The 23,203-nt window shown below is 40.2% G+C and overlaps 1 protein-coding gene and 1 long non-coding RNA gene across 3 annotated transcripts in view; one reads left to right on the top strand and one right to left on the bottom strand.

The window, feature by feature from the left end:
- Window positions 1-21,984, bottom strand: part of LOC134870777 (proteasome activator complex subunit 4B-like) — a 32,463-nt gene extending 10,479 nt beyond the window's left edge. The window contains exons 1-33 of one of the 2 annotated variants that reach the window (XM_063893168.1): window positions 21,579-21,982; window positions 20,149-20,289; window positions 17,822-17,938; window positions 16,164-16,208; window positions 15,786-15,935; window positions 15,118-15,181; window positions 14,554-14,628; window positions 14,327-14,449; window positions 14,151-14,243; window positions 13,660-13,838; window positions 11,833-11,919; window positions 10,853-11,039; window positions 10,389-10,478; window positions 9,891-9,955; window positions 9,547-9,697; window positions 8,332-8,430; window positions 7,885-7,954; window positions 7,201-7,268; window positions 6,397-6,600; window positions 4,594-4,751; window positions 4,257-4,352; window positions 4,112-4,167; window positions 3,917-3,973; window positions 3,759-3,814; window positions 3,560-3,658; window positions 3,408-3,470; window positions 3,170-3,265; window positions 2,798-2,929; window positions 2,489-2,698; window positions 1,668-1,804; window positions 1,392-1,445; window positions 1,014-1,143; window positions 237-318 (exon numbers count right to left, since the gene is read on the bottom strand). In XM_063893168.1, the coding sequence (XP_063749238.1) occupies window positions 237-318; window positions 1,014-1,143; window positions 1,392-1,445; window positions 1,668-1,804; window positions 2,489-2,698; window positions 2,798-2,929; window positions 3,170-3,265; window positions 3,408-3,470; window positions 3,560-3,658; window positions 3,759-3,814; window positions 3,917-3,973; window positions 4,112-4,167; window positions 4,257-4,352; window positions 4,594-4,751; window positions 6,397-6,600; window positions 7,201-7,268; window positions 7,885-7,954; window positions 8,332-8,430; window positions 9,547-9,697; window positions 9,891-9,955; window positions 10,389-10,478; window positions 10,853-11,039; window positions 11,833-11,919; window positions 13,660-13,838; window positions 14,151-14,243; window positions 14,327-14,449; window positions 14,554-14,628; window positions 15,118-15,181; window positions 15,786-15,935; window positions 16,164-16,208; window positions 17,822-17,938; window positions 20,149-20,289; window positions 21,579-21,772 (3,628 nt within the window). In that variant the 5' untranslated portion in view covers window positions 21,773-21,982. Of the gene's footprint in view, window positions 1-236; window positions 319-1,013; window positions 1,144-1,391; window positions 1,446-1,667; window positions 1,805-2,488; window positions 2,699-2,797; window positions 2,930-3,169; window positions 3,266-3,407; window positions 3,471-3,559; window positions 3,659-3,758; window positions 3,815-3,916; window positions 3,974-4,111; window positions 4,168-4,256; window positions 4,353-4,593; window positions 4,752-6,396; window positions 6,601-7,200; window positions 7,269-7,884; window positions 7,955-8,331; window positions 8,431-9,546; window positions 9,698-9,890; window positions 9,956-10,388; window positions 10,479-10,852; window positions 11,040-11,832; window positions 11,920-13,659; window positions 13,839-14,150; window positions 14,244-14,326; window positions 14,450-14,553; window positions 14,629-15,117; window positions 15,182-15,785; window positions 15,936-16,163; window positions 16,209-17,821; window positions 17,939-20,148; window positions 20,290-21,578 lie in introns of both variants that reach the window. The other variant, XM_063893169.1, reaches the window with a different exon arrangement.
- LOC134870781 (uncharacterized) lies at window positions 16,946-20,494 on the top strand. Its single transcript, XR_010166603.1, has 3 exons — window positions 16,946-17,035; window positions 19,633-19,835; window positions 19,915-20,494. It is a non-coding gene; the product is annotated as an uncharacterized LOC134870781 (long non-coding RNA).
- Window positions 21,985-23,203: the final 1,219 nt, after the last annotated feature.

The raw sequence follows: 23,203 nt of genomic DNA, 5'->3' as shown, positions 1-23,203 counted from the left end.
ACACTCAATACTGTGAGCAATTCCCAATAGAGCAATTTTCGGGTGAAGTGTCTTGGACACAACGACATGACAAAAAATTCCCAGTTTGGAATAAATAAAGTAGTTCTGATTCTGATTTTGATGCTGACTGCAGTGGGGATTGAAACAGTGCTCCCCTGATCCGAAGATCTGCTCACTACCCCACTTAGTCACAGCTCAGTATGAATGTGATTGTGCATTTGTGTGCATCTACTCACTGATATCTGATGGCCTTAAAGCAGCTTTCTTTTTTGGTCGTTTTAGCTGTTTCAGGATGCCGGCCATTGCTGCAACTGCCATCTAAGAGAGAGAATTATTAGAGTAGTTAAGTTGAGCTATGCGCCAGCAGAGCAGGTCCTGGTACTAAACGCGTTGTCTGTGTGGATATTTGTCTCAGTTTTACAATATTCTATCACTGATGCTTATTTTTTATATATGGCTTCTGCTCATTTACGCATCTACGCATTTCTCTACACAGGCCTCTTTGGGACTTGCTTCTTTGTAAGTGTATACTAAACAAATAAAACTCCAGCTGTTTTCCAAATCAATACAACACAAAAGTCCTGAGCATGTTTTGAAAACATAGTTACCCAAAAGCCAGTGTGCAAAAGAAAAGATAAGCATCCTGCTTATGGACACTATTGTCCCAGCAAATGGAGGCTTCTACACACAGCTGGAAATAAAAATAAAATGCACACAAACGATGACAGCCCAAGAAAGAAGTTTGCAAATACAATTTAATAAACTGTTAAATCTTTAGAAAGACACTTTGCATTCTCTTTATGAAGTTAAAATCAAAGTGACAATGTAAAGTTTTCCAACATCAAAGGGTGCAACTATAATTTTCCATCACTTTAAACAATAGAGTATAATGATTTTGGGTTTGCAAACTGCAAGACTATATTTTTTAGTCACGCAATCAAGATACTTGCCCTTAAACGTATTACCTATTATCCACACCAGAACAAAGTCAGACAAAACCACGGTATACACACCTTGCGTATGCTGATGGAGTCATGTGTGAGACCCTGTGTGAAGAAGTGGACAGCGTCGGGGGGCAGTGGGTGATCTTCTCTCAGCTGGAGGGCTAACAAGTCTGTGGCCATGTGCTCAAACTTCCAGGGCCTGAAACAAGCGAAGAAACACACAAACAAGTCTTATTGATAATAATAATAAAGAAAAAGCCACTCTGAAATGTACAAGACTTCTGGGGTTGGTCTCTTTACAAATATACATATTTACATATACTGCTTCTTATTGTGGGTACTCAGAGTTCATTTAAATACAGAACATAGTGTATTCTGAATTTATTTATGAAACAGGTTATACAAATCGGACAAATTTGATAACACATAGGTCGAGAGAAAGCTTACAGGTTACTGTCTTCAAGGCAGTCCAAAAGATCGTTGACCAGTTTCTCATATTTCCTGTACATCAGAAAAAGAAGTCAGTCAAGCCTCTCCTGCTCCTACTTATCATTATAAAAGATGCAAGGACAATCTTTTGTAACTTTGAGAAGAAAAATATTAAAACTGATAGAACCGACTTATTGACTGACTATTAACTAGATTTGTGTCAACTGTGTATGCATATGTGTTTAATAAAATATTGAAAATGAATTGATGTACTGTTTAAGCCAAGTTTCTTACCTTGGGGCAACCACATTTCTGATCTTCTGACGTTGAAGCCCCTCTTTCAGGTCCTCTAGGGAGGGAGACTCTATACAAGACGTAGGATTTGCAGACTGTGCGATATGACTGGCTATCTCTACACATGCTTCAGACACCTAAAGGTGAAAGGGAAAGAGAAGCAACTAAATAGGAGATCAGATGAGGGGAGTGTATTGAGTATTTAAGAGTAACTTCGGTATTTTTCAACGTTTTGTGTCTATCTGACAACACATTTGAAAAGTACACCTCATACAGTTTTTTTTTACTTTTCCCCTCATCAGGTCTGTTTGTCATAGTGTCACATGACTTGTTGCCAAAAGACAACGATGCAACTTGACTGAGAGTTAAAGAGAGGATTGCCTGTGTTTTCAAAGTGTATTTGCATGTGACAGAAAGGGTAGCTTAGTTATCTAAAAGATTCTTAACGTCATGGCTGAATATTTAGCTGATTTGAACAATGAGAATATAAAGCAAGATTTCACCATGAAACCAGACCAGATCAATTGAAATGTAAAGACAAAATATATATCTTTCACTGTAGGGTCTTTTTGAAATGTTTTGAAAACGTATAATAATCTGAACCTGTCCGTGGGAAAAACAACCACTTTTAGAGGACATATATTGGCGGCGCTATTGCTTTGAATGATTACATTGCAGCCTGTACTGCGACCACCATCTGCACGCTGTACTCGCTCAATACTAGACCCATCTAAAAATTGTCACTATTGGTCAGTTGGACACAAAATATGAGATTATATGAGCCCAGTTGAAAGATACACTTTAATACACATGTTGCTCACAGTATAATAGATCCCTATGGTGTCGTGCTGGCGATGGATACGGTCAATTATTTCATCAAGCAGTCCACCGATGGAGGGCTCCCCAAGGGTCATAGAGGGCGACAGGCCACAGCGTACGAGGGCAGGCCACACCTCCCCGACACAGTCCCAGTCCCTCGCACTGGCCAGACAATGACCACTTTGCATACCCAGCATACAGTACAGAGCACCCTGAAACACACATAGTGTTGGGGTAAAAACAGACCAGATAAATGAGCAATACCAGCACGACAATTGTTTGTGTGTGTCCTGTGCGTGTGTTTGTCGTACCTTAAACTGCTGTTGTGTGCCAGTGGTGTGTTGTGGTGAGAGCAGTTGTAGTATTCGGGGAATCAGGTCTCTGTAGGCGAAGCTAAATGTTCCCAGAGCGGAAATCAACACATGCTGGGCCTTGCTACGTACCTGCAAGGACACACACACACACACACACACACACACACACACACACACACACACACACACACACACACACACACACACACACACACACACACACACACACACACACACACACACACACACACATGCAGACGCAAACATCCTCAATTTATTACGTTCTACAACAGAGATATTTATGTTCATACCATCAGGAAAATGGGAACCAGCAGAAGTTTTCTTTTAAATTCTTGGGGTCAGTTTTACCTGGCTGTAGGTGCTGGTAGAAAGCAGCAGCAGGTCACATAGTAGCTCCTGATGAACCACTTTATATACACTCCCCTCAACCACCAGCTTCCTCATCTATTGGCACAGAAATACAGTATTCAAATATTATTATATTTAAACCCCAACTTCTGACTGAAAAAAGCTTTTTAATTTATATCCACATACTATATTAGAGACCCTGCACAAAGTGTGTGTGTGTGTGTGTTGTTAAATTCACCTCATGCTGGAGTAGTACCCGGTCAATGAGCAGAGCTCTAATGTTCTGCTTTTTCCCATGAAGCTGCAGTAGGAAAGGCGACATACTTACTGTAAAACCCTGTGCAAGTAACTCATTGAAACGAACACTCAGCAGCCTTGTTATAGACTCACCCTGTTTTCCATGGACTTCTTGACTAGAGTGAAGCTTTTCCAACGTGAGTCAAACTCCTTCTTGTGAGTGCCTTGGAAAAACATGAGGTCACTGATGATCTGAAGTCAGACAGAAAAAAAACCAGCGGCTTTGAGATCTTTGCGAGCTAACAGCATGTCAAATAATAACATTTCTTACATGAATAATAGAAAAAGTCACCTTAATGATGACAAAGAGTGACTTTGTGTCATCCTCAGAGTGCTCCAAGATGTGATCTAGATTAAAAAGGATATATATTAATTGTACATCACAATCACACTCCAAACAAGGTGAGGAGTTTAGAGCTGGAGTGTGGTGGCGTTAAAGCCCTCACTCACGTAGCAGCAGTCTCATGGTTTGGCAGATGGACTCTCTGTAGTTCTCCCGTGAATCATCTGGAGGGGAGGAGACACACAGGCGTCCATACGGACACAGAATGCAGGATGAGCGGCCTTATCACCCACTGAAACAGCTCAGACAGCCATAATTTGTGCATGTGTGTTGTGTGGCTGCTTGCTTGTGCTTTTTCTTACCGTAGTCGATGCCTATGTGCAGCTTTATCTCCCCCAGATTGACCATGGAGGGCACGCTGAGGAGAAACAAAATGTAAGTAGCGAATCATGACAAGCCTGCTGGAAAATTAATATCTGTGTGTGAGTGTGTAGCTGCAAAACTCACAGGTCAGAGACGTGTTGTCCATCCAGAAGGGGCAGCATGCTTCCAGCTCCAAGAAGGCAGTGCTGCACGATAGCAAGACTCTGCAAAAGCTCCTCCCTGCATATCACAACACAGACCCTCATAGTTTGTTTGTTGTGAACTCACTATATTGGTGTCTTTGGTGACGTCTAAAACCCTTGCACTTGATTAGGCTTCGTTAAGAGTTAATCTTCAGCTTTTTTTTTACTCAGACTAATCTAGTTTTGTATTAATGATGGGATACAGCGTTCTTTGGTTTGTTTGTGCCTGTGCCTGATTATGTCAAAACATTTGATAAATAAGAAAAGTGACAACGCACCTGCTCATTGGCTGCTCTCCAGACACGTGGGCCTCAATTCGCTGCAGCTCAGGGTGAAGGAGGTGGGACAACAGCTGGAAAACAAAGTTCTCCTCCTCCTGATTAGGCACGTGCCAACACACACCCAAGTTCGCCACATCTCCAGCTTTGCCCCAGTCCTAGAGACAGAGAGGGAGAGGTTTTTCTCAGAAAGTTTCAGAGGGAGAGAGTTTCCACTGGAACAACTGGCAAGTAAACCACCATAACCAGCCTGACTCAAAACCACAGATCCGTCATTAGCGGGTATTTGAAACACATGTAAAGGGTGAGGACATTTAACGATGGACAGACTGACACAAACTCCTACAAAAAACGTTGTACCTTCAGATGACAGGGTCATTACTATTATATAGCAACAAATAAGACGGCAGAATCATACTGTACATTTCTTTCTCATATTTTCCTCAAACATTCAAGTCTTTATAAAAAAAGGCTAAGAATTATAGGATAGCGTTCTTTATCACAATAAATACTATTAAAATAACGATAAAAGCTCTGGTCATGTGTGGGAAATGAGCAAGCTAAATCTGAATCACTTACAAAGGTATGGTAACCTTTAGAAAAATGTAACTTCTCAATCCTGACCCCTTTCAGCATGACATCCTCTCTCGCTCCCCCTTTCTGTTTATCTAAAGTGGTTCTGAACTATGAAGGTGGAAAAGCAACTCCCCCCTACAAAAAAAATCTTGAATAAAACATAGACAAAAACGTGGAAAAATGTAATTATATTCCAAAGGTCATGAGGCTGAAATATTGCTGCATAACAGGTGTGACCCAGCAGAGAAATCCAACTAGCAAAATACAAATCAAAATGAAAATCAACAACAACAAAATACTGAATCAGTGACCGTGAACTGTAGATGAAAAGAGCTCAGTGTTTGAAAGCAGCAGAGGAGTGTAGCTGTAATTTCAACAACCTTGACATCCAAAGAGAAACGCATTTTCCCTGAATTTATGTACAATAACACAACACAATTTGATAAAAAAGTCTTTTCTCAGAAACACCGCAGGGTTAGCAGAGAAATTCTCTTTGAACTCGCATTTAGCTGCCTTAAAGCGACATTATACAATGTTCACAAATCTGAATTTAGCACATTGGTTCTTAAAAGAAAAGTTAAACTAATAAGCAAGAAATCACACCTTTTCTCAATTTAAAACACCCATTTGGTCTGGTATGCCTGGAAATTCATGGTGGCTAACGTTTTAAAACAGTTTAACATGCGTTAGTGATGACTTAGCTTCGACTTTTCTTTATATGTGCTAATTTTACAATTTCTTTTTGTTTCTCTTTTGCAGGTCCCATGTAAACAGATTTATTTGTAATCACCATTTTCTGTCTCTTTTGCTTATCTTAAATGTCCTTTTGAATTTAGCAAGAGAAATGTTCTAACAGATGAGTTTGTACGTCATGACAGAAAGAGATGGCAGTTTTAACATTAGTGTATGATCCAGCAGTGAAGCCGATTCCTTTCAATTTGATAAAAAGCTTTTGAATTCTGTTCATTTAAATGGGAATTGCAGTGCAATTACTGAACCTGCACCATCCCATTTATTTAAACTGAAAGAAGCTGTTTCTCAAGGTTGTTTTTTTGCATTAAGTTTCCAAGTAAACCTCATTGTTTCCTGTCCCAGAATAGATACTGTAATAGCTGTGATAAGAGCCAATTTGCACTTGAACAGGATAGCAAATAAGCCGTAGTTGAAACTATGCAGTTAAGAGCCCAGGGACTGGATTTATTGGACGGTGTATGTGTGCATGTTTACCCGTATAGGGAGGTCAGTATCAAAGCCTCCAGAGGTGCTGCGGTACTCGGTGGGATAAATGAGGGACAGCGACCGGAGTGTGTGCTCCAGCAGACTGCAGGCAAGTGTGTATGCCTGTTTGCAGCGTAGACGGACACACATACACAGGATCCGCTCCAGGTCCCCCTGGTATTTTAACAGCTGTTCACCATCCACACGGGTTACCTAAAAACAAGACATGCACATACACGTACATGCACACACACAAACAGAGTCAATTCAGTTGAGGGTTGTGTCTTAAATAATGCGGTTCTCCAGTAAATCACAGCATCTGGCTCACCCCCACTCGCATTAAGCTCCCAGGAGTAATAAAACAAAACAGAAAGGGTATCAATATGTTCTGGTTAACGACAAAGCTCCTCGATATTTATGACAGTGCAGGGTGCACACTGCAAAAAAACTCATTGTTCATCATTTTTTTCCTTATACAACGTCACAATCATTTTCCTATTTTTAAAGCAATAAAAAATGTCTCTTTGTTCCACTCATTTTGAGGGTTTAGTTTCCTAAGTACTGGTAAAACACTTGATGAAACCTTGAATCAAGTTAAATAGACAGACCACCTCAGCAGTAATGAGTTGACGACTCAAAAATATTCCAAATTGATCTGCAATGGAATAAAGTAGATATGCCAACCCATCTGGTAGTCATTTCAATCAGTTTGAGATTCAACAACACTTAAGGACCCGAGATAAAAATAAATTAGCAGGATTCATATTTTTTGGAGTGGTGGAGCCCTTCGGAAGTGATGGATCCTGGTCTCACCTCGGAGAGCAGCTGGAGATTCCACAACAGCTCCTTATCCAGCTCGTCTTCACTCTGCAGCTCCTCGTCTACACACACACACACACACACACACACACACACACACACACACACACACACACACACACACACACACACACACACACACACACACAAAATGAATAATGTACTCTGTATTGCTCCCCTGACAGACTGAACTCGTTTTGCTGAATTGTGGGGTCATTTCAGGCTTTATTCCGGCTAGCTGCATGGCTCTATGGTCTGTATCCACATAACTGAAATACTGGAATATGGGATGGCATCATCAAATGAAACATAACTAAGTAAAATTCAAAAATGTTTGTTGTATTCACTAATTGCTTTATTACCTTTCTGCTAAAAGGCTTCTTTTTCTAGTCACAAAAATGATTAATTTATGAACAGTTATCACGGACCAACAAACAAAATTGCTTTTTAAATTTTAATACTCTAATGGCTTTGCTTAACACTGTGTCTATTAAGACCTCCTAATTTATATACGATAATGTGCTAAATAGATAAACAGATGGTGTGAATCAAAGGTGTGAATGAACTCATTAGATTCAAGAGGCCTTGTACTCTCTTCATGCAAACACATAACAATTTTATCATATTGTATACTACACAACACAACACAACACACACATACAAAAGTGTGGTACTGACTGTCAGTATAGTGGAAAATGATACTGCAGCAGTGAGGGACGAACAGACGGAGAGACTCAGCGGGATGACACTGCAAACACCCAAACACACACACACGTTATTTAGATGCCCAAGCACAAACACATGCATGGAGAAAATAACACTGGTAAGAACTGATTTCTGCTAAAATTAACAAAGTAAAAATCAATAAACAGTGAAAATGTAAGAAATAAAACATGTAACTAGTGTGACATGATAGTGAAGGTCTAAAATGAAAACATTTTTTTTATAATGGATGTTTTATAAGGTTGCTTTTTCGTGCAGCTATATGAAAATGTTCAACAGATCAGCATATGTGGCAAGGTAACACATCTCTGTTCTGTGCACTACTTAGTGAAATTCCCGGCCATTAGAATATATGAAATAAGTGAGGCAAGGAGAATAAGATAAAGGTTGATGAATACATACCTTTGCTGCAGCCCTGCACATGTCAGCCACCATCCTGCCTGACACACAGGTCTCAAAGACGTTGGAGGTGGCAAAGTTAAACACCTTCTGTAGCGCCATCTAACAGAAAGGTAAGGTGTACTAATAATAATTTCAAATATGAAATACTGAAAATAACACACAATGATTAAAAAGATAACTGCATCAATAACTGTAGACAGTGTTCGAACTATGCCGAGATTTTCGGGGGGTCCCATTTTTCTCTGCGCTTGACTTGACTGATATTTTAGAGACCCCCCAACATTTCCCAAATCATGTTTTCGGGGGATCTCGTGTCAGTTTCAGGGGGTCTCGGATCCCCCGAGTCCCCCCGTAGTTCGGACACTGACTGTAGATATGTTTTGCTTCTGTACGTTGGACAAAAAAATCTGTCAAATGAATGTGTAATGTTAATTACCCTTTTACCTGCCGTCCTATATGTACCTTTGCGCAGCATACACACGGTTCCGTTGGGTTGACGCTTGTCGGTGGGCGCGTCTGGCGTTTGGGGTTAACCCGACCAACAACCAATCACATTAATCTCCCGCCCCGGACACACATAAACACGGTTTGATTGGCTAGTGCTTGTACTCGTATATTTGCATACGCGGGATTTGATTGGCTGGCGCTTCCGTCGACGCTTGAAAAGTTGAACTTTTCTCAACTTTCAGCATCGGAACCACAATGCAGTTCGGCAACGCTTGACGTCACCACATTCAAAGTGAATGGCAAGGTGCGTCAAGCGTCAACGCAACGGAACTGTGTGGACGGGCTGTCAAAGTCCCTTAACATATAACTTAATATTACTTAATAGCCTTTAATATTCAAGACAAAATAATAAAGTTAGCTAAACATAATCAGCCGATTTTTAGAAATCACTTTAAAGGTCAACTATAATATTTCCTCAGGACTGTGTTTTATGAAATTCATCAAAAAATAAACACAACTGACATGTAGCATTTTTGCAAAAAACTGATTTATGCAGGTGACACAAATCAAGTAAAATAACCACATAGATTATGCAACTTTGGCATGCTCGTAGTGATAATGAATACGTTTCATGAATTTCAAAGAGAGTGTGTGTGTGTGTGTGTGTGTGTGTGTGTGTGTGTGTGTGTGTGTGTGTGTGTGTGTGTGTGTGTGTGTATGTGTGTGTGTTTGTGTATGTGTGCGCGCACGCATGTGTGTGTGTGCTACCTTGTATATTTCTAGAGAGCATTGTGTCAGGATGGTGTTAACAGTTGAGGACAGGCCCAGCTCCACCAGGCTCTCCAGCTGGTTCTGGGTATCTGTCTCCATTTCATCTCTTGTCTGTTCCAGGGTGCTGCTGTCTATCAGACCAAAACACCTGCACATACACATGTACACACTTGTCAGCGATGAAAATGTCAACAGTGTTAAGAAGAGAAAAAAAAAGAAGGATGTTATGCGGCCGGCAGAGCCAGCGATGCAGACTGGTGCATTTCAAGCAGCAAAAAATACATTCACACTAAGGCATTGACAACCTGGATTTACTAAGTGACAGTTTAAATTATGTTTACCTGTCCAGAAACTGGAGAATGAAGTCTTCAAATTCAGATGAGGCAAAACACAGATTTTTCTCAATCTAAGAGGGAGAAACAGATATGATGGGTTATTGGATTTGTATAATATGACTATCTCTTAGCTGGTTTTATTTCAGAGGAGGAAACAGCTAGCATCGCACTGGCAACCTCACATTGACGACAAAGATCCAGGAGGTGACTATTCACCCTGTAAAACTACAACCTGTCAAATTCAGACTTCCATTTTGTACATGTTAATAAGTGAGTCAAAGAGCCATGCTAGCTTTTTCTTCCTTTACTCTTGTCTTTTTGCTAAGCTATGCTGACCGCATATTCAAGAGACGGTTTCAATCCTTTGAGCTTAGTTTCCAAAAATGTCAAAGAAGAAAGAGTTTGAATGATTAATGCTGAGATTTTTGCTCAACATGTTGTAGATATTATGTTTATTTAATCTCTTTCCTGACTAAATTGTTTATGTTTGCTGTGTGTGTGTACCTCTGTGAGATCGCTGTGTTGAGAAGGAGCAGACGAACAATCCACTAAAGGCACCAGCGTGGTGAATGTAGCGATGAACTGGAACGTTATCTGGACAGAGTAAGACGACGGAAAACGTGATTAAATTACATCATCTGGAGTGATTAAGGCCCTTAGTTAAATAGCCTACCAGATGCCAGTGGAAGAACTTTCAAATGTATAAAATCAATCTCATTTGATGGATTATTGTAGTCTGGAGACAATGAGCACACCAAGAAAGAAAAGCAATCCATTTTACAAACCAAGCAGAAACTGAGGACAGGGCTGCAGTAATTGCAAGTTCTTCAAACTGAGATATTCATTTCACTTTCAGGAATTATTAAAAGGATATACAAGAGTACACAAGAGGGGAATTTAATCAGCAATAGCTCTATTGTCTACTTGGCAGACAAATCCTCGTCATAAGCAACACATCCATGACTCACCATGCACTTGCTGAAGTCATTGGGGTCAACCCCCGGCAGAGAGCCAATGAGCAGTGGGAGCACGTGTGCACGGCCCTCTGGATAATGGTTGTTTGGGGAAACCAGGCTGCGAGCCATGCCGATCATGCAGCTGAGAGTGGCGGTGAGGGTGTGAGGCTCCGTCAGGGTCTCCATCGCTGCGTACATCCTTTTATACACAGGATTCCAGGAGGTAAATTAGCAGTTTATTAACAGAGGGACAGATGCATGGTGGTGTCCTGAACTAGAAACTTATTATGATTCTGCCTGCTCACCAACAGTGTCAGACCCTATTTGAACTTCTTCTCTGAGACTGAGACATTACTTAAACCAAAACACTCATCAAGGATGGACATACTTTTTAGGTGACCTAGAATACTAAAGGATATCATTTCACATTTTTCAAAAGCAAATCAACATGTATAAGGCAAAGCAAGTTTATTTATATAGCACCTTTCAACACAAGACAAGTGCTTTAAAAAAATGAAAGACATTACGAGCATTTAGAAGTAATGTGCAGCAGAAACACATTCTAAAATGGCATTTAAAAACAGTCATTTAAAAGCAAAGATAATGAAATAAACACAACAGGTGTAATATACATGAATAAAAGATAAATGCAGAATAAAAGTTAAAGTGCAATGTTAGATAAGAACAGTTCAATTAAAGGCAGCGTCAAAAAGGATTTTTTCAGATATATATAAGAAATATTAAGAGTTTTCTTCATGTATCCGCACACACTGTTTTGAAAGTAGTCTTTACAATCATGTGTACATTGCAAAAAGGAACCGCTATGGCTAACTCGGCATACCTTAATAGTGCCAATTTGCCAAAATGTAAGCAACTACTTCCTGTAAACAACGCCTAAAAGCCTACATATTATGGGAACTGTGAGTTCTAAAACCTTTTTTTTGACAGTACATGGTTTATGTTCTTTGGAGATACCTCTGACAAACACTCACTTCTCAAGAACAGGTGGTATGGTGAGTTCTGGTGTGAGCAGAGCCAGGTTCTGAAGGGCATAGGCTGCGTCTGCACTGCCGGTTTTACTGCACATCACCACAAAAGGGCAGATGAACAACAGTTAGCACAGGGTTAACAACAACACACATACACATACAGATAGATAATCACAGATGACGTGTCTTTGTACAGATTAGGCTCGTAATTACTGACGCATTGTGGGTTAACTGGTTAGTGAGACACAGCGGGATTTGGACATGTTATATAACTGAGGCAGTGATTCAAATAGCAAGCTTACACAACAACAAACCAGGGAACACTGATGTAGTGATTTTCTTTAATATTAAGGTTAAATACAACTGTTGTTTTAACTACAATTTAACTACATTTCTGTGTATTCATATATAATAGCTCCTTACTATTAAAACACTTTAGAATAATGGTTACAGTATATAAGAAGTCTCCAAAACCAAGTTTTTTTTTAGATAAAACAAAACAACTGTGTTTAAAAATGATGCAGACAGAATATATTTCAAGACTAAAACCAGGCTCAAAAATGAATGTCTGAAGAAATACTAGTTATTAAATGTGGATTTTAAAACCACCGGCTGTGAGTGTGCTGCAGATTTCTCACACCTACCTCCACATTGACACCTGTGGTGTCTATTCCTGTCTGTAGTAGAAATACTTTCTATCAGCCTTCACACATAGCACAAAGTCGGCTTGGACTGTCTTTGATTTTAAATGTCATCGTACAAAATATTTTTACAGACTGGCTTCTTTTTCTTTTTAGGTTTCTCTCTCCCTTTAGTTGTATTATTATTTCACTTTTTCACTAATAGTTTTTGCTCTGTTGAATCAATACTTGCTGAATAATTGTTCTACTGTAGATTAAGGCTTATTCTATTAGAAAGCTGCAGCTGATTCAGAACGCTGCTGCTCGAGTCCTCACTAACACTAAGAGAGTGGATCACATCACTCCAGTTCTGAGGTCTTTACACTGGCTTCCTGTCTGTCAAAGAATTGATTTCAAAGTTCTGCTGCTGGTTTATAAAACATTGAATGGTTTAGGCCCAAAATTCATTTGTGATCTACTGCTAAATGATCAACCATCCAGAACCCTCAGGTCTTCAGGGACGGGTCTGCTTTCTGTCCCCAGGGTCAGAACTAAACATGGAGAAGCAGCGTTCAGTTATTATGCTCTACATATCTGGAACAAACTACCAGAAACCTGCAGGTCAGCTGCAACTCTTATTACTTTTAAACCCACGCAGAACCTTTTCTTTTTGCCGCTTCTTTTAATTGAACTCTTCATATCTCACACTGCACTGTCATTTTGTATCCATGAACCTGTGTTTTATGTTTATTTTGTTCTCTTTGCTTTTTAAATGCCTGTTTTAATGCTCTTCATGTCTTTCGTTTTTTTAAAGCACTTAGAATTGCCTTGTGTCGAAATATGCTATATAAATAAACTTGCCTTGCCTTATTATATATATGATATATATCATATATACTGTGTATGTATATATATATTACATGTCACTATATATATACTGTTTTATATATCTTCATACAAATGTGTACATATTGCTTCCTTTGCTCTGATCATGTCATGTAAAGTCTGGTTCAATTTATATCATATACAGTATGAATGCTATTCATATGCCTTTGTGTGTATATGTGGGAATACGTATTTATACGTGTGTATGCACATGTTATCATCCTTAAAGTAATGCCTTTTCAAGTTTTTAAACTTGATGTAACCATGGAAGATCGGGTACATTCGGCAGGTTATGGTTTTACTAATATCTGCAATGATGCAATACCTGAACATGGCCAGCAGGGCGGCTCTAGTGAGGCTGTGAGTGAACTCCTGCAAGTCTTCATCAGTCAGTTTCTGACACTCAGGAACCAGCGTGATCCAGCTGGGGGCAGCGTGACGTTCCCGGTGCACACGTCGCACAACACTTGCCGGGAGACGCTGAAGCAGCCGCATCAGTCGGACCTGCAGGCACACACACACACGCGCGCGCACACACACACACACACACACACACACACACACACACACACACACACACACTCAACATTAGTGTTATCATCCAGAGACACATTCGCAGAGTCTGCTGTAAACAGATTTGTGATATCGCTCTTTTCTCCGACAGTCGTGCATTTCATTATAGTGTTATTGGTGTGAAGAGACTCAGCCAAGTCCTGAATGACAGGTTATAAATCAAAGGAGTGTGACAGCAAGCGGCTGAAAATGTCCTCTCTCAGTGTGTGCATGTATGTGTGTGTGGGTGAGATAGAGACTTACCTGCCAGCGACCATGATTGGAGGGATGGTAGAAGGAGGCGATGCTGTTTAAGAGGCAGGTCAGCTCCTTCTGTGCAGGGTTTCCTGGTCCTCCCTGCAGGAATACAAGTCATTTATTGGCAATAATCAAATGAAAACATGTGGTTTTAGATAGATTATTAGGAAAAAAGTCAGTACCAGAAGTGCTGAGATCCACAACACCAAGTGTCCAATGTCATAGGAGTTGGTGAGATACTGTGGTGCCACCATCTGACTGACCCCAACTGGAAGGTTCAGACTGCGCAGGATCCTGGTGAAGATCTACAAACACACAATGCAGAGTCTCATCTCTCTCATAAGGCCCAGGAGTCCCCAATAAAATACATTAACAGACACAATATTTCACAATTCTGCTCATGACTCACTGTGGGAATATAAGGGGTCCAATCGACGTAGCCGATGTTATCGTTAGCGAGGCGAGCAAACAGGTTCACTAGGTGCTGCAAGACAACACCAGACAAACAATCACAGCAGTACAGAGAACATTCCCAGAAGTGAGGGCCAAAATTAAATATAGCCACTTTGAAAAAAGGAGATGTTTTTGAAAAGGGAGGAAGTGTGCACAGCTGCATGAAAGTAGAGCAGACGCACAAATGGAAAATCTTATCTGCATGCAGAGTGGAAACCACCAATGCTCAAACAACATTTCAATCATGAACGTCAGGAAATATGTCATTCCAAATTACTGTATCAATTTCAAGGAAACTGGAAAGTGACGGGTTTCATTGCGCAATCATTTTAAAATGTTTCTAAAAATCCTCCACTTGGAGATGTGGGATTTCCATTCATTTCAACCTCATTTAACTTGGCTGTAACTTTGAAGCCAGTAGACAGTGAACTAAGAGTCAAATTTATATCTTTAATTTATTAATAAATACAATGCATTTCATGTTTTCATATGTGTGTGTGACTGTGTGTCATTGTCTTACCCCTTCCCAGCTCGGCTGATTTTGCACTGATATCCATAGGCTTATCAATTCATCAAACCACAACCTGCAAACACAAAAACAACAACATTTTATTCTCACACCTGAAGCTGATTTACCCCCATCTTTTTCCAATTCCCCCAAATAAGAAATCCCTCCCTCCCTCGTTGACTCTTGAGAAGAAAGAAAAACAAAAGTGGAAAAATAGAGTGTTAAAGATGATGCATTGTGGAAACTGTGTGGAAACTGCTTTTAAATCCAACACTAAATCCAGATAAATAGCTTGCAAAGGATCGAACACACTGAAGAATGTGGTGAACGCTGTGAAGAGGTTCGGCAGCTGGAACATCGCCATGGAGGGGGCAGAAAGAGGGGCAAGGGTTTTGTTAGGATACAAAATCATAAAGAAGAAAAAAAGGTGAAAGCTCTGCTAACGTAACACTCCCAGGTGCAGATACTAAAATGTAGGTTATACATGACACATGGTCATGAGATCCATACAAAATGACCCTAAAAATGCAACATATTCTACCTTTTTTCTGCTAGCAGGATTAACCCTTACAAAAATAAACAAATTGTGCTTTTTAAAACCTTATGTGCTAGCTTTGGCAAGCTGCACTTGGGCGTATAATCCCTTTTCTAAATGGAGCCATTGAAGTTGGCCCACTTACTGGAAGCCCTGGCTGTGTTCCTCCTGGGGCATGATCGTGGGCAGGAACAGCTCCATGTTGCTGATGGCCTTCTCCATGACCATGTCAAACACACACAGCAGGGGGCGCCACTCATCCAGCATCTCCTTAGTGCAGGATGCGGGGAAATACCTTGAAAAATTCAAAAGAACAAACACACACACACGCACGCACACACACACACACACACACACAGACACACACAGACACACACGGCAAGGACAGACGTGAGCACAAATATATGCAGACAGACTGCCGATACAAGTACACACATTGATCTACAGCGCACAGCTCAAATGGAGATCAAAGCAACACATTATGAAGAACACAAATTACATGATCACAGAGGATGAGACTTACAGTCTGCAGCTTTTGATCAAAGCCTTCAAAATGTGGTCCACCGAGCTGCAAACAAGCAGAGAGGTGTGTGAGTGTGTATGGGAAGGATTTCTGTTCTAAGGATGTTATGAGATCCACATAAAAAACCTTCAACACTCAGGCAACAATTATTTTAATCATTTATCAGCTAGTTGCTTAATTTTCAGAAAAGAAGGTAACATTATAAAATGTGCTTGTTATGTCTGACCAACAATACGAAAAATGTATAGAGCAAATCTAAAAAAAGGAACGAGGGGAATCAGAATATTTTTGAAATAAAAGAATGTTTGCAATGTTGCCTGAACATTGACTTTACTTAATCATTATGCATTTATTGGAGCTGAGCATTGACACTAACTTCTTTAGGAAACTGTCATGATGTTTGTTTGTTTGTCTTATCAGGCCATGGAAAATGGAAAAAAATTATGCTACAGCGAGTCGATGACTGACTAAAGGGAATTTAGTCATTTTTTCAAAGATCTAGGATAGCAGCTGCACTCTGTTTCCAATATTTATGCTACAATAAGTAAGCTAGCTGTCAGGGGTGCTTCATTATTACCATAAATACTTCCATTTATGTTTTGCCAGGCCATGTACACTACTTTATTCCCCAGACATGCTATGCTCTACCTGTCCACCAGATGTCCTCAGACCTCCCCTCTAGTCACATGACTTTTTTCACCTGGTCACCTGTTGCACTTCCCCTAATCAGCCATGCAGTACTTATACCAGTCCCTTTTACCAAGCACTGGCCATTTTGTCCATCTTGTTGTATACTGTATTTGTGTCTGCCTGTCCGGTTCTGATCACTTTGGATTATCTGTTACTTCTTTCTGGACCTCCTACACATACCTGTAAGCTTTTGAATCTTGACTTCTGTCCAGTGATAGGCATTAGAAGCTTTATGAAGCTTTGGGAATTCCACAAACACATATGGTGGCTTACAAAATGCTTTTCAAGAGTTTAGTTAAAATGAATTGATTCACTAATTCATTATCGAAAAATCCTACATATAAAACGTTTGTGCTGACACCAAACATTAATGTAGGCATTTCTTGCGTGTTTCGTCAGATTTCTCAGTTATTCTACTATCTCCCTATCAAATTAGCTTTAAGGGATGCAAGCAAACATGCTTCGGTATTATTTTTCACCTCTAATTTAGTCGAATAATTTAACTGTCTGCCTTCCCTGTCTACAGCCTAGAATTGTAATAGTGCTAGACTAATATAAATAACAAGCCCATTTGCTTTCTTTCCGAGAGTTAAATCTACATGTGACTATTGATATCTCTATCATGCCTGTATGGAAAAAATTATGCTACAGCTAGTAGACGACTGAATAAAGTGAATTTGTCTCATTTTTGGACAGATTTAGGCAGTTACACTCTGTTTCCAGTCTTAATGCCAAAACTTAATAAGGAGGGTTTTCGGGGTAGCTTCCATGCATACATATGGAAGCTACCCTGAACAAGTGTAAGTGGCTTTACTCTGCAAGAGTCCTACTCGCATGTTTCCACAAATGTCAAACTTTTCGGGATAAGGCTTATGTTGGCAGTAACTCCAAATTAGATTTAAAACAGGTAACTTGGTGGGAAAAAAAATACAATCAAAACAGGTCAATGAAAAGGTACAACATCATACTTAGGGAACCAGACGAGTCCAAGGTGTTCATTTTTGGAGTAGACAGCCCTCTCGTACAGAGCATAAAGGGGTCGCCACGGCAACTGTAGGTCATCCCTTGACAGCAGTTCCTTCTTCCTGTTTGAAAAAAGAAGCCTATTATCAGCTGACTGGCCTGTTTATGAAATAATTTTGCAAGACTTTACTCAGATTCTTTGATATTCAAACCATGGGGGAAAAAAACACCCGGTCAAGAAAAATAGGGTTATAATGTTAGATGGATGTGAGAAACTGCAGGGAGTCTGAAGGAGTCTGTAATTGCAGGAAAATGAGTCACTACCTCAAAGGCTGTGCTCTGCTGCTAACTTCCAGACATGTCTGCAAACACAGCACTGATTCTTTGAAGTCAATAAAGCATACCTGAACTGAAAGCTGCAGACATTAGTAATTTGCAGGTGTAGACTCAGCTGGAAGAATATATATTACAACGCTCATACCTGGTTCAATAGAAAGGAGACACAGCATGGTGGTTAATGGGGATTCTTGACAATCTGTTAAGCTTTTAAATTGCGACAAATAAATGCTTCATTATTTTGAAAACATTTTTTTTTTAAATCCTGAGCAATTTCCACATTGCTTTCTTTTCTTTCTCCATTACTTAGTTCACAATTTTGAAGAAAAAGGATTGAGAGCTCCTGCACTAAATTTCCACGGCTTCACATTCCTCTTGTCTCTTTTCTCCTTCATCTTAAAGGAATGGAACAGACTTATTGGGGGAGATTTGAAAAGTGTAGGAAAGAAAAAACAATTGGGAAAATAACAGTAATATGCAAGGGATGAGGGGAAAAAATAAAACAGCAGCCAATCGAGATGATGTTGAGACTGATGCTTGATGTTGAGTATCAAATTCATTCTTCATCTGATGGAAAGCACTCAAGAAAATGACATTTTAGTAAAGACATTGTTCTGTGACTGATGTTAAAGTAGTGGGAACAACCGGAGACTAACGGGAAGTGATGAATGTGACCATCTTGGAGAATATCATGCAGTAACTGGAGTAGTGACTGATCTGATCTGAGAGACAAAAGCTGGAGTCACGATTTAGGTCAGGGCCTACAGCAATAAATGTACTGTTTCAAATTGTGTGGGTGTGCAAATAAGTACAAACTCAAGAGCAAGAACTGCAATGTCCTCGAGGTATTCTGATCAGGTATTCTGCAACTTCAAACTGCACTACATTTCAGAAGTAGATACTGTACTTGTAACTATATCTGTAAAATATATTATTTTAAGCTTTTGAAAGGGTACAATTAATTTTCTTAATAAAAAGCAAAAATTGGGCAAAAGGAAACACAGCTGAAAATTGATTTTCTGCAGAATGGATATCTTCTGATTCAGTACTTTAATTACATTTTGCTAAACATACTTCTGTACTTTAACTCCAGCAGGATTATAATGAAGAACATTTATAATTAAAGGATGTTTGTTTTACTGCTAATTGAGTAATGGGTCTGGGTATTTCATATGGTTATCATGTGTAACTAGTATTAAAAAAATGCCATTTGAAATTCCACTCCTTTTTATTATAGGAATATTTTCTTAAAAAATGTAATTGCAACCATAGACCTTTTTGCAGTTTTAGTAAAATGCTCAGATTGAGGTAATTTCAACTTTTTGCTAATTCCTGGGATTCCGACTATTCTACTTACTTGAATGTAAATCTATCACTGTTTTATTTTTTTGCAGTTGCAACATTTTTACACTTAAATTAGACATTGTGCAGCCTTCATGGAGGTATCTGCTCTGAGTACCTATGTTTTTCTTTCTTTAAGTCTGCAGGTTGTTTAAGCTCCAAAAGGCAGAGAGGTAAGTGAAAAATCCCCTCTAACACATTATGGGCCTTGACACCGCTTCAACTCCTGTAGCATAGTGACGTTTGCCAACCAGAATGCTCTGTGATCTCATTATACTAATGGACACCTAAGGGCAAGAGCGGGTGCAGCTCTAGAAATGTCCAGAACTCGCCACGCTTTTGGTATGTTGAGTTTTATTGGTCATACAGTTGTTTCATTATGCTGTACAGCATAGTATAACTCAAAAATACTACTCCCCAGGCACGTCCTCCAGCTTCTCCTGGGGGATCCAGAGGCATACCCGAGCCACATGGGATATGTAATCTGCCGAGATGTGGGTCTGCCCTGGGCTCCACAGGGATGTGTCCAGGTCAGATGCTTGAACCACCTCAACTGGCTTTTTTACTCATGGGAAGGAAAGAGCTGCAGGTCTACACGCTCTATAGAGATGTCTGATCTCAGGTGTATGTATCTGTGTGTTTGTGTCACACCCACTTGAGAAACTGAATGAGCAGCCTCGCGTAGCCCAGCATCATGTTAGGCTCCAGGTTCGGCAGCGTGACCAACTCATAAAGCAGCTTGATGAAGAGAATGTGGTCCTCTTTGCTGAACCTGCGGCCGTACAGCTTCAGAAACCTAATGGATGGAGAACGGTCCATCAGTGAGCAGATACTAACTACTTCCTTCAGCTGACCGATATCCTAAAAACATCGTAAGAGAAAAAAATCACAAAATATATATTTATATAGCACCTTTTTTTAATGTCAGATATTACTTTCAATAAAAGCGGAACACATTTTAAACACACTGACTGAAAAACTGAACCTAATTGTACAGAACAACAAACAAAACGTAAATCAAATTTTAAATGAATTCACATAAATGCAATGCTACAAAAAGTGTTTTTTTTTTAACTATGAAAGATCTCCCACAGTTTGTTCCAAAGTCAAGGAACCGGGACTGCAGTGGCTCTCATTTCTCTGTGCGTGTACAGCTTCAGCTGCCAAATCACTCAACAACAAACCTCGACTAACCTCAATGAATCTAAGTTGATGGCAATTGTACAAAGCGAATTAAAAGCCCAGTCTTATAGTTACTTGGCTCTCTCAAAGAGGAACACCACCTTAATTAAAAATTCCAATACCTGTGCATGGCCTAGAAATATTTGTGAACATGACTCAAAGCCAGTAAGCAGAGAAGTTGGTCTCAAACTTGCTATGTCACCCAGTTCAAATTATTGATATGACAAACAATGAACAGACGAACCCAAACATTGTTTTCATGTCTCAATCTTTTTCTTTTTTGTATGCCAATATGAGTTTTATTCTAGTTTATTTACAAGTTGCATAGAAGAAATTGTCCCAGAACTTTCTCAAGGCTGCTCTGTTTCATATCCCATTGTATGGAGCAGCTCCAGATTTGATGCATTATGACGTCACATAATGTAGGTTATAGCACTGCATTTTTTTTTTTTTTTGTAGAGTGTTTTTCATATTGTCTAATACTTTTGAACTGACCACAGGAATGAATTGTGCGATAGAAATGGCTGTAGTTTCCATTTAAATCGTTCTGATATTCTTGGCACTTATCCCCCAACAGACCTGGATACCTAATGATGAATATTTTAGTTTTAAACAGCATTTATTTTATTTGTGGAAATGTTTGCCCCCTGCAATATAAATCAAACATAATTGACACAAAACAAATATTGTTGCACATTCCTGAAGGTGATTAATTTCCTTTTTGCTAATGTGCTAAGGCTAGAGTATTGCGACCCTGTGATAACTTGTGAGTTGTGATTTTGTTGGACCTTCAAAACGACCCTGGAGGCCAAATGAACGGCTTTAAACACCATTATTATGACTCCTAGGTGAGTACTTGTGAGTTTACTAGTATCCGGAGGACAGCCTGACTTCAACACTTACGAGAAGAGCTTCCTGCACCAGAAAGCGACCCCGGGCCACAGCTCTCTGAGTAGGACTGCTCTGGACAGGTTCGCCTTGATCTCCGCCAACAGCTCCGTGGCCTCAAGTTCCAACCGGTCGGAGTAAGGCAGCATGCTGTTATACACGATCTCCTTCTGGGAGATGAAGCCTTCCATATCTCCATCCACAGTCATGTCCCAAATAGTCAGGTTACCTTTCCGCTGTGTGCGTAAAAACACGGTTCTTCTTGTATCTAAGGGGTACTTTGATCTCCTTACTGCCGAGGTTACACGGCACAATAATCCTCTGTGTCCAGGCGGAAGAAGTCCGATCACAGGGGAAAGTGTGTCACGCTAATTGAGCTGTGCAAAGCCCTGAGCGCGCACGCATTGCCGGTTTGACGTGCAATGTAAGAGCGTCACCTCTCAGTTCACACCTCACAGGTAACCACAAGGGGTCGATGGGTTCGTGCACTCGAACACAAATGCCCACAGGTCTGTCGAGAGGTCTGTGGCAAGGCTTTGATTTCAGCACAACCAAGGCCATTAAGAGAAGACTTTGATATCTTTAGGCTTTCATGTGTGGAGGAAACCTGGAAGGCCTAATTCCGGACTACAAATCCCAGAAGGCTGATTGGCTGTGTGTTGCTAAGTAACCTCTACAACAATGGGATGATCTGATAAATCGATTAATGGCCTCCTGTTCTACTGACCCACAGTGGACAAAACAGGTGTCTGTCTTGTGCATTTAGTGAGTCAGCATCCATCTCTGTGGGGAACATTTCTTTAATTACATTTTTTAATCTTTATGCAGGTAAAACATTTTGTTGTTTTTATGCCTTTTTACACCAGAACATTCTAATAAATAATCCCCTCGCAAGTTCCGATGATGAGATCCATGCCAATCTTTGTCCCTGACCTCCATTCTTGCATTGCTGTCTACCTTTCAATGTAAATCCCTTTACTAGTGTAATTCTCTGAACACAACAGGCTTAAGAGTGGCAAGGCAATTGCATGCAGGACATTGTATCGCCTGGCTGTGGCAGTGGACGGCTATAAGCATAATTCAATCGACCTTGAGATCTTGTCACTTACGGAGAAAAAGAGGGAAAGATGCTAAAAGATGCTTGTTTGCAGAATTTGTGTTTTTTACAGCTCATGTTAGCACTGCAATCTTAACTCAGGTTCACCTTTCTCAGGCTGCAAGTGAGGTGCCCTCTTTGATAACATTTCCTCTCTTTAAGCACAGGGGGACACTGACAGAGCCTCAGACTTTGAAAGAGATGCCAGAACAGAATTTGCCTACCATGCAGCATATCAGTCCAAGAATGTCATGCTGGACTCTGCCAGGCAATCTCGCCCAAGTCTTAACCTTTTTTATATCCCTCAGATCTCATTACTTTTGGGCTTTTCTGCTTCTCAGCAGTGACAGCACCTGCTTTCCCTGTCTTCACCGTTGAAAGGCTTCCAGCAGGAAACATGGTGTCTGCTCCTATTTGTTCATCGTTTGTGATTTTTGTAGGTATTTGGATTCAGAGAGGTTGTGTGTTTGTATGGGCACAGGCGCTTGCATGAGTGCGCATGCATGCATGCACACATCTGTGAGATTCATTATTCCACAAGTGG

The sequence above is a fragment of the Eleginops maclovinus genome, chromosome 10 (genome assembly GCF_036324505.1).
Source record: "Eleginops maclovinus isolate JMC-PN-2008 ecotype Puerto Natales chromosome 10, JC_Emac_rtc_rv5, whole genome shotgun sequence".
Classification (NCBI taxonomy): domain Eukaryota; kingdom Metazoa; phylum Chordata; class Actinopteri; order Perciformes; family Eleginopidae; genus Eleginops; species Eleginops maclovinus.
Note: the sequence above shows the minus strand (reverse complement) of the source record. Positions and strands in the feature narration are given on the sequence as shown.